Source organism: Gallus gallus, chromosome 5 (genome assembly GCF_016699485.2).
Source record: "Gallus gallus isolate bGalGal1 chromosome 5, bGalGal1.mat.broiler.GRCg7b, whole genome shotgun sequence".
Lineage (NCBI taxonomy): Eukaryota > Metazoa > Chordata > Aves > Galliformes > Phasianidae > Gallus > Gallus gallus.
The window spans coordinates 57,561,167-57,574,835 of record NC_052536.1 but is presented as its reverse complement, the minus strand read 5'-3'; the positions used below and the strand labels follow the sequence as shown (position 1 = coordinate 57,574,835).

Genomic DNA, 13,669 nt, shown 5'->3' with positions numbered 1-13,669 from the left:
TCTCACACGGTTACATAAGCACTCCATGTTGTTCTTACCAGCAGGTAAGAATTATCCACGTAACTTTGATCCCTCTTTGCATTTCTTAATGTATATGAAGTCTATGGAAAGGTTTGGAAGGCTGATTATGGGGGAAGATAGAAGCATTTTGCATGTTACAGCTCAGTTTGTGTCTGAAGGGAAGGCCGCAGTGGTGCATACAAGTGTGTTATGTGGCCGAGTGCCAGAGAGTGAAAGCTTTGTGCTGGGAACTTGTTTAACTTCTGTGTCTTTCAGATGGGAGCGTGTTTCTCCAAAGTCTTCGATGGGTGCCCTTTGAAGATTAACTGTGCAACATCGTGGATTCATCCAGATACTAAAGGTAACATCGTGTTCTGTGTCTGAAACCTGCTGGTGCCACGGTGGTGAGGAGCTTCTGAAATAAACCACTTCTTGCTTTTCAGATCAGTACATCATCTTTGGAACAGAAGAAGGTATCTATACTTTGAATTTGAATGAGCTTCATGAAGCAACAATGGAACAGGTGATCTTGGGTGTATCGAACACGCAGAATAGGTTTGGTGACACAGTGAAGCGAGAAGGTTTTATGTTAGAAGGGGGATAGATGAGATGCTGGGCTTTGTGGTAGGAAACGATTCGCATCGAAGTAAACACTGGAAGTCCTAAAATGAATAGTTCCTCTCTTGAATTCTTGTTGCTGTGTATATAACACTGCTTTCACAGCGGCTCAGTACTAAAATAGCTTTCTCCTTGGAGACTACGGACTGCATGTCATTTCTTTCTCCATTTTATCTCCACTAGATGGCATATTGCTTCTCCTTGGGCTGCTACCAAAGCCCTTGGCCATTTACTTTAGCTGGTGTTGATACCACCGATAAACACACATTCTCTTCTGTTTTCTTGGGCTCTCCAGCCCTTTCCAAAGCCACTTCACACAGTCATGGTGGTGTTAATTTGCTTTTTTGGAGTCAGAAGTAGCAGGGTGTTGTTACCAGGGAGCACAGACAAAAGTGGGAGGAGGCAATGGATGGTTTGCTGTTGCAAAGGATGAATTTGGATTCGATGGGGTGTAAAGGTCCTTCCAAGTGCAGTGAGATGAGCGTACACCTGGATGCAACTGGAGGACACAGAGCTTGAAGGTTCTAAAAATGCTTTTGTTGCATCAGCAGACTTAAGGAACAACAACTGGCTATTCTAACAGATGTCTAATAAAAAAAGTGGTGATTGTTGCTGGAGACCCCCAGGCCTTACCTCAGTTACCTCTTTACTCAGTAAAACTAACCTGTCCTTGTGAATTCTCTACATTATTTTATGTAACGCTCTTCCCGAAACTCTGCCAGCTGCTTTTATTCTGTCCTGTCAAGGGGCTAGAGGTGCTGGTGGCCACTGGAGCCAACTCAGTAATGTCTACGTAGGACATTTTAGTGCATCCTGAAATGAGAGTTTTCTTTTCTAAGAGAGCAGTCTCAGCTGGCAGGAGCGTGACTGGCTCACTTGCACAGCGCCGAGGCCTTACAGCAGTGCTTCAGCCATGCTGGTTGGATTCCTTACCACCAAATGTTGGTACCTGAGATCTTTGTAACTGTTTCTCAGGTTTTTCATTCTGATCATATCCTCCAAAGTGTTTCCTGTCTCTCTGGAGTTAATATCTGCTGATTTCTGAATCGTAGAATGGTTTGGGTTGGAAGGGACCCTTCATACATGCTTCACATCTCCCTGTTTCTGTGCACCCAGTAGCAGCTACTGTGTTGAAGGAGGTGTGTGTGTACAAGCAGCCTCTTCTGCACAGGTCTCTTGTGCAGAATTGGGAATTTTAGGGACGTGGTCATTGAGCATGGTGGGGATGAGTTGGGGTTGGACTTGTGATTTTGGAGGTCCTTTCCAGCCCTAATGATTCTGTGAGTCTATGAATTAAAAGGTTTGTCCTTGGTTGTCTTCCAACAGCTTTTGGAAATAACTGTTAGAGAGACCTTGGGCTTTGAGCCAGTTCTTAAGTACTGTGAAGTAAACTTTATTGGGGCCTGCTGACATGGTCAAAATAGTCATTAACTTGGCTTTTATCTGCTTGTAGCACAAGTTTGTCCACCTCATCATGTAGTCCAGATGTTCTTTCCTGTCAAGCTGTGGGCCCAGCCTTTTGCTTTCCCAGTTATCTGCTTTGTTGGCTTCTCTTGTTGCCCCCGTCTAATTAGCATTGGTCATTTGATTTCCATATTAACCTTTCTTAGGCTTCTTCATCCTGGCTTATCTCGTGGTTGCCACTTCATCCTCAGCATTGTGCCCTGGTTTCCATTTGCTGTACTGTGGGTTTGTGATACTTAAAGCATAGGGGATACCAGAAATGCTCTCCCATGCCGTGGTCGCTCGGAGGGGGCCCATAGGGAGCAGCTGTTCCCCTTCTCTTCCACCTCCCGCTGTGGGGAGTTGTGAACGAAAGGAGCTACATGAGTTTGGAGGGGAGAGACTGGACAGACTGGGGGAAGGTAAATGTACCGGAGCTCACTAAAAGCATAGAACCCCTATCTGATGCAGCAGGTTTCCAAGCTGAGGAACTATTTGGGGTAGCGTTGTATGCATTACTTAACTGTGCTGGTCATTTCTTAGGAAAAAATGCATCCCTTTACAGTGCCTGCTGGAAATAGGTGGATGTTTGCTCGAACCAGTGCAGCTGTTCCTTTGCAGATCCTGCACTCCAACATGCCCCTGTAGATTGCAAAGCTTCCCTCAGCAGAGCACTCTGCTGTTGTCTTTTTTTAATAGCCTCCTTTCAAAACAGCTTAATCCTATGAACTTTTCTTTCCTCTTACTGGATTTTTGTTCTCATGGGAGACCCTTACCTGCGAATCTTCTTCAATAAATTCAGTCAGCAACAGAAAAAAACCCACAAAATCCATGTCCTTCCTCTGTTATTCCTTTCAGGATTGAGACTCCTGGATGCTGTCATTGAAATTCCCTTCGGGAGGCTCTTGTGTTGAGGGACGTGGTTTAGTGAGAACCATTGGGGATGGGTGAATGGTTGGGCTGGGTGATCCTCCAGGTCTTTTCCAACCTTAGTGATTCTGTGATTCTGTGATTTCCCTTGGAGCTTCTCAAGTCTAAGCTGGCTGCCCCTTGTGTAACTTCCTTCCTCTGCAACAAAAGCAGTCCCAGTGCCTTCCAGGAGCTGCTCCAGTCTTGCCCATCATCCCTCTGTGCTGCTAACCGAAACATAAAGAACGTTACAAGTTGGAATGTTTTGGGGGTAGGAGAGGGAAAGAATGAGAGTGCTTCAGACAAAAAAAGGATTGCTAAGCCACGGCTCCAAAGGGGAGAACTGAAGGGGAAAATGTCGTGCAGTGGGACTTTGTCCAACGGCAGTCACTGTAGGGACGGTGACGGATGTGGAGCAGGCAGAGAAAGCTGTGGGGATGAATCCCTGTGAGCTCCTGCTAATGGAAGCAATTTCTCTTCTCAGTTGTTTCCACGAAAGTGCACCTGGCTGTATGTTATCAATAACACCTTGATGTCCTTGTCAGGTATGTATAAGCAGAAGAAAAAGTTAAAAAATGATGAAGAGAAGCACTTAAATCATAATTGAGCACATCGTATGTTCATGGTTCTGAAGTAGAAAACTGTGCTTTGTTTCTTGTGTTTGTATGGGAAGGTTTTTCACGAGTGTTTTAGTTGGAAAGGTTTCCATAGCTGAGATTCAAGTGGTAGAACCTCTTGGCCATGGTTTCCCACCCTTTTATTAACTTAATCAGTTTGGAAGAGATTTGGTATTTGTCGAACTGCTGAAGCTGTCATTTGACAAAGCACCAGAGAGTACGGAGCGTCCTCCTCTTTGGTTCTGAGCTGGGAGAGCTGCAGGAAGGGCGCTTTCAAACATCATAACCAAATTAAGAGTGGATTAAGCTCAAGCTTGCTCATGCAACTGCATTACTGTGACGTTGCTGCTGGGTTTGATCCCTCGCTGTAGCCTGACTGCATGGTCACTATGAGCCACAGTTAGGAAATAAAACCAGTTGGAAGTTAGAGGAGGAGGAGGTGACAGTGAGGTACTGCTGATCCAGCACATGGATTGATGGCAGGGAAGTTCTGCTGCTCCCCTGGAACTTCCAGCAGGGAAACAGAAGTGATGTGCCTTTAAGGATGGAGGTTTTGTGTTACACCACTTGCACTGATTTATAGATACATGTCCCGGTGTAGTTAATTGCTGTTGTGTAATTAAAGCCTTCTAAAAATGCGTGTGTAACTCGCAGAGCTTTGTTAGTGTTACTGAACTTTGCATTGAATGCCATGTCTTCTCTATATGCATTATTATCGTTGTCTTGTTTTATTTTTCTTCCTAATTGGACTTGAAATATCTGACGCATGTGGTCCATTTTTCTAGAAGGTAATTTTCTCTACATACATTTTCCTATCGTGCACGGCTCCCTGGTGGAGGCGCGTGTGCCATAGCAGTGTGTGCTCTTCTCTCTTGCAGGGAAGACGTTCCAGCTCTACTCCCACAATCTGATAGCTTTGTTTGAACAAGCCAAAAAAACAGGACTGGCTGCTCACATCCAAACCCATCGGTTCCCTGACAGAATATTACCAAGGTACAAGTCTTTCTCTTGCAGTTAGTAACAAGTGACAGTTCTTTGGTATACGGATGGGTTGGGAGCATGGAAGGTCCTCAGCCTCTCTCATTGATGTGCTTTTTGTACCTGTTATTGCAGGAAGTTTGCCTTAACGACAAAGATTCCTGACACAAAAGGGTGTCACAAATGCTGTATAGGTGAGTGTGTGTGTTGCTTTCCTTTTAATTAATGCAGGGAGTCATAGAATCCTAGAATGGCCTGGGTTGCAAAGGCCCACAGTGCTCATTGAGTTCCAACCCCCTGCTATGTGCAGGGTCACCAACCAGCAGCCCCGGCTGCCCAGAGCCACATCCAGCCTGGCCTTGAATGCCTGCAGGGATGGGGCATCCACAGCCTCCTTGGGCAACCTGTTCAGTGCGTCACCACCCTCTGGGGGAAAAACTTCCTCCTCAGATCCAACCTAAGCCTCCCCTGTCTCGGTTTCAAACCATTCCCCCTTGTCCTGTCACTTCAACAGAAATTTTTCATACCAACTCTTAACCTAAACACATCGCTATCTAGAGTAAGATCCATTGGGAAAGCCAATGGAGGATGCCAGTTCTGTGTCTGTTTGGAAACTGGCCCCAGCACTGTGTGAGATATTATGTTACACTTCTGCTCAAGGAGGTACCCAGCTGTGAATGTGGCTATCCTGTTCAGCTCATCTCGAGTGTCTCCAGTAGGCATATTTATAAATAATTCCTGAAATCAGGCTGCTCTTGTATGTAACTGAGCCAAAAAACCAACCAGCTCTCCATCGTATTTATTGCATTGGCTGTCAGAGCTCACAGGGAGTCTGTGGGCATGTGGACTGCTTGGAGATGGTTTTTATTTAAGTCACAGCTGGACCCAGACCTTTTAGTTCCCTTCCTCAGCCCCAGGAAGAAGGTGGTACTGTTTTCTGGCCTCTTCACTGGGACTTAACACGTGCTTGTTGTTAGTAATTAGAAGGGTAATTGAGTTCATTTGGAACCTAGCACAATATTAATTGCTGTGGATATTCAAATGGCCATCCAGAAAACAGCTATCAGTGCGAGAGTGGAGCTGTGTGTTGAATCATTTGTAGAGATATCTGCAATTTGTATTTTCATTGGGCCTTCTGGAATGAAAAAGGCTTTATTTTGTTGTTCTGTTTGTTTGCCTCTCATAGTAAGAAATCCATACACAGGACACAAGTACCTCTGCGGTGCGTTGCAGTCTGGAATTGTTCTGCTACAGTGGTATGAGCCAATGCAGAAATTCATGTTAATAAAGGTAAATATTTCCTTTTGGTTTGGAACATTTACTTTTGCTTGTCCCCCTTACCTGCCCCATCATCCTAATTGTGACACGGTTTCAAAATAACCTTTTTGGAATCTGTAATGGAGAGTCCATCTCCATCTGGTCCCATTTGTGGGTTCTGAGCTCTTGAAGGATCTGGCTTGACACACTGACTAAGAAAATCCAGTCAATGCAGTGCTGGATCTGACCCAGTACCAGCAGAATGGACTGGCATAGACCTCAGCCTGCACAACTTAACATCACACTCTTAGCAGCAGTGAAAAGCAGTCCTGTATCTTTTACACGTTGTGCTTCGTATTTCGGAGGCAGAAGGAAGCTTTACAAACGCCCGTGTTGTTTTTTCCCCCCAGCACTTTGATTTTCCTTTGCCGAGCCCTCTGAATGTCTTTGAGATGCTGGTGATCCCAGAGCAGGAGTACCCGATGGTCTGCGTGGCTATCAGTAAAGGCGCTGAGCCAAACCAGGTCGTTCACTTTGAGACAATCAACTTGAACTCTGCTTCCTCGTGGTTTACAGAAATCGGTGCAGGTAAGCTGCCCGGGCTGTCCTGCAGCTGTCACATTGCCTGCTAACTGCTGAATAGCCTCAGAAGTCATTTGGAAACCCTTTGTGCTAGGCAAAGTGAGGCAGCCTCCCTACACAGAGTGCATTGAAGCTGCTCCCAAGTTCCTCTTGTGATGATTTGCCAACCTCAGTGTAAACTATCCTCAAACACTTCATTTTTAGACACATCTCTCATTAAATTTCCTTAAATAGTAATGCAGACCCTGCTGATTGTGTTCTCATTTGCGGCTGCATACTTCTTGCTGGGGTCAGTCTTAATGCTCTTTCCCCTTCATTCCTGTGTCAAGACTCACATAAATGCATTCCTGTCTGTCCTCCAGCCCCTGGGGGAGGACTGTCGTCTTCAGCTGCCTATTAAGAAGTAGAATGTTTGGTTTATCTTCAAAAGCTGCTTGATATCTTGCAGATGCTTTGCTTTGCTGGCTTTCTTGGATATACTTCTTTACATTTAAATACAGCTGTGATGAGAACTTCATTAATTAAAAAGTATGCAAACCATTCAATTGTAGTTCAATATTAGCACGCTAATCTTTCCAGATGCGAGCTTAGGGGAAAAGAGCACTTTTTATAGGGGCAAAGATTCCTTAATGATTCCTTTTGTTCATTATAGTCCCACTTCTTGAAGGAAGCTGACTTGCTGTGCTGAACTGTAACGTGAAATGTATTTTATGCCAATAACTGGCAGTGCTTTCATATTGAGTGCATGCTCTGAGCTAACAGGCTTGTCCCTGGGCCCTGCTGTGCTCCCACAGCACTCTGGGATTGGCAGCACTAAAGAAAAGGATAAAAGAATAACAAATAGAGTAGATTGCAAAATGTTTGTAGTATACCAAAACACTGTGGCAATCAGCAGAGTTTGAGGGGGTTTCTGAGCTCAGTTTTACAATGTGACATGAAATGATCTCTTCCCTTTTCCACAAGGCAATCAGCAGCTGGATGCCATTCATGTGACACAGCTGGAAAGAGACACCGTGCTGGTCTGCCTGGACAGTAAGTGATGAGCAGTGCTGGGCACCCTGCTGCCCTCACACAACTCCTTTGGCCACAGTCATTTTACCTCTGCCATTAATTAATTGTTCTCCCTTCATTACTCATTTGTATGTAACGTTTCCCATCACACGCCATGCAGGTAACTGATGCTATGGACTGCTCTTTTCACTTTGGCTCTCACAATTCCACTTTCCCTCTCCATTTGCACATCATTCTTGTTTCTTTCCCAGCACAATGTAATGCAGCACTGCAGATGAGAATTCAGATACACACACAGTGACTGTAACAGTGATTTGTGTGCTCCAGAGATCAGTGCCTCCCTGGGAACTCTGCAGTGGCTTAATCTGCCTACATTCACAGCCTTGATGTTGTGTTTGCATTTCTACACTATGCTGAGTATTTTCAGAAAGGCCATCAGCAAAGTCTAACATGAAATCTGTAAGAAAGTTTTCTCTATTCATATTGAGAGAAGGGTCTGTTTGGGGCACACAGCACAGCTGTCAGGTGTGGGCTTTTTGGGTTTTTTTGGACCTAAAAGTTGAAATTAGTATTTTGCACACTTGGTGCCATCAGTAATCCTTTGCAGGCGCGGCTTTTAATGTTTGTTTTTCTGCTTTTCTTGAGAATTTGTGAAAATAGTGAATTTACAAGGGAAACTGAAGTCAAGCAAGAAGTTGGCCTCGGAGCTGAGCTTTGATTTCTGCATTGAGTCAGTGGGTGAGTGCTTGGGTTATCTGCTCTGAAGGGCTGAGAATGGGGGAAGGGGGCGGCTGCCAGCTGGTGCATGGCCAGTCTGTGCTGAAGATGAGTTGGCTGAGAAAACCACTGTTCTTAGGGCTGTGTTGAGTGCCTTTGCTGTGCACACAGCTAATGCTGAGCAGAGACACAAGGAAAGCAAAGCACTGTATAAACAAAGTTTCTGCAATACAGCTTAAAGAACAGCAGGTTCTTCATCCATTACTGTAAAGAATCTAATAATGAAATCATTCAGAGCTGGTAGTTCACTGTGCTCTCCCTTTGGCCGGAGTGGCAGAGTCCTCCCCGTTCTTCGTGCTCCTGTCTGTTTTGAAGTAAAAGTAATCACTGCACTGAGCTGTAATTTCCAGCAATCCTCAGTGCTGCTGGCAGTGCCTCTCTGCACTTCTTGGTGCTGCCTCCAGAATCAAATCAGTAGGAAACTAAAAATCCAGGGAAACGAGGGGAAAAAAGGGAAAAAACAGAGGGCTGTGTCTTGTCTTGGCAACCAGTGTGTGTGAGTGGTGTGTTTGGAGCTGAGCTGTAGAAAGTAATGTGTGTCTCAGATCCAAGTGGTGATTCCAACCAGGTTTTCATACAGAGCTTTTAGTTTCGTCCTTCTGTCACGAGTCGCCGTCTCACGTGTTCGTTGCCCATGTGGTTCTCATTATCACTGCTGGTGAGAATCCCAGATTTCCTGGTTCTGATAAGCCAGGCCTGGGTCTGAGTTTGTGTTTCTCCTGTGCAGTGTGCCTTCAGGACAGTGTGCTGGCCTTCTGGAAACATGGCATGCAGGGCAAGAGCTTCAAGTCGGATGAAGTGAGTAACCTCCCAGTGTGCCTGGTTTGGCTGAGTCCTGCTCCTCATTTACCAGCTGATCCTTAGGCCCCTCCAGCTGCTCCCCAGGTGGCAGTGGCAGTGCCCGGCGTTGTCCCTCTTCAGTTTGCTGCTCACTTTCTCTGACTTCCCTGACGTGTTGCTCTCAAAAAGCTCACACTGTGCTTTGAGCACCTCTGTTTCCAGGAGTATCACCCAGAGGCTCTGTGCAGAGGCTCTGCAGATCTGATGTAAGCAGCATTTGGGTTTCCCGGGTGTCATGGAAAAAAGCAACAACTGGGTTTCCCATAGGAAAACAATAAATAAGAATCCTCTTTTCAAAAAGAACATCATCCTTTTCCATGGCATCCTCTGTGAAAGCACAGGAGAGCTGCTCTGTCTCGTAGGACCGCGTTCCATCTGTGCCACCCCATCTCCTCTAGACTGACAGCAGTCTACAATAAAGAAGTGATTTAATGTAAGCTTTACTTTAGGACGTTTAGAATACTTCTTTACTGAGCACCACTTTACCTGATTCAGTTCTGTAATTTTCACTGAATTATATTTGAATTTTTGATTTTTTTTCTTCCTTCCAGCTCAGACCGGGGCATCTCATTTTGCCTCTGAAATGGACCTTAATATCTCTGTTTTTCTGCAGGTTACCCAGGAGATATCAGATGAAACGCGGGTTTTTCGCTTACTGGGCTCTGACAGGTAATCACCGTGAAGAAACACACACCTATTTTCTTTAAATGAGCTTTCTGTGTTCCACGTGGAATGGGGCTCCATCCCACAGCAGATCCATCTGTAGGCAGTCCTGGAGGACACGTGGCACTGTTTCTACCTGCAGTAGCTGTGATGATTTTCGTGCTGAACTGACATTATCTTGGCAACAAATTACTTCTACAAAGGTCTTTGCTGCTCTGGACCTTCAGATGTGGAAATAGTGGAGCAAACTTGGAGCTCTTTGAGGTTTGAATGTGCCGTGGTGCATTCACCTTGTTACCTCTAACACTGCAACACACACTGCTGCCTCCAGGTGGGAGACCTTTGCTGAAGCTGCCCCAGTTCTTTAGGGTTTGGATGTGTGTATTTGTGTATTTCCCCACTACGGTCTTTGCTGTGCACCTGAGTCACTGGCGGCACGTTGTGCCTGAGCACTGCTGTTGGAACTGACTGTTCTTCCCACAGCCAGCTCTGACTGCAGAGATATAAACACTGTGCAGCCTCTGGCAGGGCTCTGCCTGTTGTGTTGCACGGTTGGAGATGAGGAGGGAGTTTTTCCCCCAGAGGGTGGTGACGCACTGAACAGGTTGCCCAAGGAGGCTGTGGATGCCCCATCCCTGCAGGCATTCAAGGCCAGGCTGGATGTGGCTCTGGGCAGCCTGGGCTGCTGGTTGGCGACCCTGCACATAGCAGGGGGTTGGAACTGGATGAGCATTGTGGGCCTTTGCAACCCAGGCCATTCTAGGATTCTAGGATTCTATGACAGGCAGCAGTGATTTCCTTCCCACTGACACCCAGCAGAGCAAGTTGATCATAAGAATAAGCTTTTGCTGCTACGTGCAGTTTTTCCATCCTTCTCGAGCTGCCCAATTCCTCCTTTTGTCTCTGTCCAGACAAAAGACTTTCTTACTACATTCAGGTGAGCTGCAGAAACACCTTTCTGTCTTGGATCCCATCAGAGCTATGGAGGTGCAGAAGGGAAGGGCAGGAGGGGCTGCCTGTGGGTGGGAGGGCTGCTCCCCTGCCCCTTGTTCTGCCTTAGTTTTGTTAGGGAAGCGATGCTGCAGAGTGGGAAACGATGTAACAGGTTTAAAGGATAAAATGCCCCACTATTTAGGAGCTACCCCTCTCCCCAGCCTTGAGAAGGCTGTAGCGCCCACATACTCTGTGCTTTGCCGCTGACTGCTTGGGTGTTGTTTGTGTTTGGTTGCAGAGTGGTGGTGCTGGAGAGCAGGCCGACGGAGAACCCAACTGCACACAGCAACCTCTACATCTTGGCTGGCCATGAAAACAGTTACTGAGCGGCAGTGACCCAACGCGGGGCGTTCAGTGCAGGAGGAAAAAGGAGCATTAGGAAACTCAGTACATGTGGGACTGTGACTCTTTTCTTCTCTCGACACCTAAATGTTGCTGTTTTCAGGTGGAAATCAATACATTTTTGCAGCTGGGAACAGCTGGTTCTGTCTCTTGCCACTGTGTGGTTGGTTATGTCAAGTTTGCTTAATAAAAGCTATGGGATAAGTAGCCCTTTACTCATTAGCGTAGGGAAACAGAGCCTTTAAAATAATGTTATTCAGTAAAGGTGCCATAAACTGTTAATTATTTTACTTCCCCCGGGCTCCCCCTGTATTCTGTAGATACAGACCTAGTGGCCGTTTCCCCCTTTTATACCGAGTCTTATTCTTAATGAAAAAACCCAATTTGTGTAGGGAGTGAAAATATCCACAGAGCTTTTTGGTTTTAAGTCTGCCATTCGGTATGGCTTTGTACTATAGACTATTTAATCCTTATTTATTAATCTGCTGCTAGGGTGGTGTAACGGATCTAACTTTTAGCACAGGAAGGTTGCAGAGCAGCTCACAGGTTTGGTTTGGTTTTTTTTTACAACTGTATAAAGATTTGATGATGCCTCTTTTCCTTGTAGAGATGCGGTGCGTTACTGAGGCTACGTTACAGCGTCGGACTTTGTAAAAATGCAGTTTTGTACAACCAAGGATTTTGTATTGATTTTCTTCTTGCCTGCAGAATTGCCACAAAAAGGGATTTTCTTATCTGCTAGACGTAGGGGGTGTGTACACAAAATGTAGTGTTGGTATTGACGTGTTGCTACCGGGTGGGTGTGTGCCATACACATCCGTGTGTGTGTGCATGTGTGCATGTGTATTCAGCTGACCGGCGGCGTGTATTTTTATATCTATATATATATATATTTATATATATATATAAATGTACAAAATATATATGCTTTATTTTCACAAATTAGGGATGAGCCTTGTGACAGGAGGCGGAAACTGCGCCTGGGCATCATCCTTAATGAATGGAAGTGTTGTGTATCGGGCTGCCCGTGACGTGTAGATTATTTATGCTGTTCCCAAGGGGAGAGCGGAGCTGCACGGCCCTCTGCTCTGCCCTCCTCCTCCTGTTGGGCTTTGGGTGCCGCATTCCCCGCTGGGTAGTATAAATAAATACGATAAGAAGCAGTATTCTGTATTAAAGCTTTCCGTCACCTCTTCCCTTTGCCTGTTTTGTCAGCTGCGTTCTTCTTTCTGGGTTTGTTCCTCCATTAAAAAGCCACGTGGGTTCATTTGTCTTTCTCGTTCATTAAGACTTGGAGGTGCTGTGGGCCGATGTCGGGATGGCATCTGGTTTTGCTACCTTACGTCCACCTGCTCACTTCATTCTGTAGGCAGATAGAGCAGTGCTCCGTTAAGATTGGAAGGCTCTGAAATGGAACCCTGCAGCGTGCAGCATCCGTCCTGCTGCTGTAGCTGCTGCCCTAAGAGAGATGGGTTGGGAGCTTTGTGCACCACTGTAAGGGGGCAGGAATGGAAGCGTGGCACGGAGCTGGGCCTGGCTCCAGGCTGCGGGCAGAGCCGGAGGAGGATGATTGAACTCCCAACCTGACAGACAGAGCGCAGGGATGTCTGCGTGGGCACCAACCTGCCTGCTTGGAACTGAACACCGACGGGGTGAGCTCACCGCACGGCGTGCATCAGTAATGTGCTTCGTTACCAGGTGTGGGTGGAGCGTTTGGTTGTTCTGAAGGAGCACCAACAGACTGCATGGTGTGTAGTGCTTTATCTGCTTAGCAGCGTCATTCAGAAGCAGTTCTTGTTACTGAGTTGAGGTTTGCATCAAGTCTGGCTTTTCAGTTCCATATCCATATCAGGGTTTGATAACTGATGTGCGCCCGGAACCTAAAAATCGGCCACCACCAATGCTTGGAAGTTGGTTGAGTGGGCAGTTGGATGGGCAGTAGTGAGGGAGAGGTTTAAGTTCCATGCGTGAAGGAAGCGGAGCTCTCCAGCACTGAGCTGGGTGCCCTATGGTGGCAGTGCTGGGTGTGCAGCCCCAGTGGTGCAGTCCCCGGATTACAGCAGCAGCTCTATGGCAGAAGCAAAGAAAAAGTGAAGCACAGCATACAGATGTTGTAGAGGAAGTGTTTGCACTCATTTCACTCGCTGCAAAAGTTAGTTGGGGCTTCATTACTACATCGGCCTCAGGGAGATCTCAAAGACTGAAAGAAATGTGCACGTAACGTCTCAGTGTTTATGGGAATAACTGCAGCCAATGCCCGTTAGGTCAGGACGCTGCCATGCAGAGATCACCAAGGGAAGGTATCGGAGTGACGTGGGGGACTGGTGATCTCCTGGGTCATATAGAAGGGCTGTAGGAAAGTCCTCCCATAATCAAACCTCCTTTTGGAGCTGTTAAAGCGTTCCTCATGGTGTGTTCTGAAATGCACGGTCTGGTTTTATGGGCGGGCGTTGTGCACGTAGCTGTGAGGTGCTGCTTCCCGCTGCAAAGCCTCCCTGCTTCCCGGGAGCAGTTTGGCACCAGTGGCCACATGTCCCATGCCCAGCTGCCTCTGCTGAGCACCGTCTCTATTTGTGGAGACTTTCTGAGCTGTTTTGTTCCATCAGATGTAACCAAGACTGATGGCATGCGTTCCATTT

At 46.5% G+C, this 13,669-nt stretch overlaps 1 protein-coding gene across 9 annotated transcripts in view; it reads left to right on the top strand.

Moving 5' to 3' along the window:
• MAP4K5 (mitogen-activated protein kinase kinase kinase kinase 5) overlaps positions 1-12,297 on the top strand; it is a 59,691-nt gene extending 47,394 nt beyond the window's left edge. For 5 of the 9 annotated variants that reach the window (XM_015276745.4, XM_015276743.4, XM_015276744.4 and 2 more), the window contains 13 exons: positions 277-361; positions 444-523; positions 3,455-3,515; positions 4,373-4,375; positions 4,466-4,580; positions 4,701-4,759; positions 5,752-5,855; positions 6,233-6,410; positions 7,368-7,436; positions 8,061-8,153; positions 8,920-8,990; positions 9,646-9,701; positions 10,927-12,297. In XM_015276745.4, the coding sequence (XP_015132231.1) occupies positions 277-361; positions 444-523; positions 3,455-3,515; positions 4,373-4,375; positions 4,466-4,580; positions 4,701-4,759; positions 5,752-5,855; positions 6,233-6,410; positions 7,368-7,436; positions 8,061-8,153; positions 8,920-8,990; positions 9,646-9,701; positions 10,927-11,014 (1,062 nt within the window). In that variant the 3' untranslated portion in view covers positions 11,015-12,297. The remainder of the gene's footprint in view (positions 1-276; positions 362-443; positions 524-3,454; positions 3,516-4,372; positions 4,376-4,465; positions 4,581-4,700; positions 4,760-5,751; positions 5,856-6,232; positions 6,411-7,367; positions 7,437-8,060; positions 8,154-8,919; positions 8,991-9,645; positions 9,702-10,926) is intronic. The other 4 variants (XM_046942603.1, XM_046942601.1, XM_046942602.1 and 1 more) reach the window with 1 other exon arrangement.
• Positions 12,298-13,669: the final 1,372 nt, after the last annotated feature.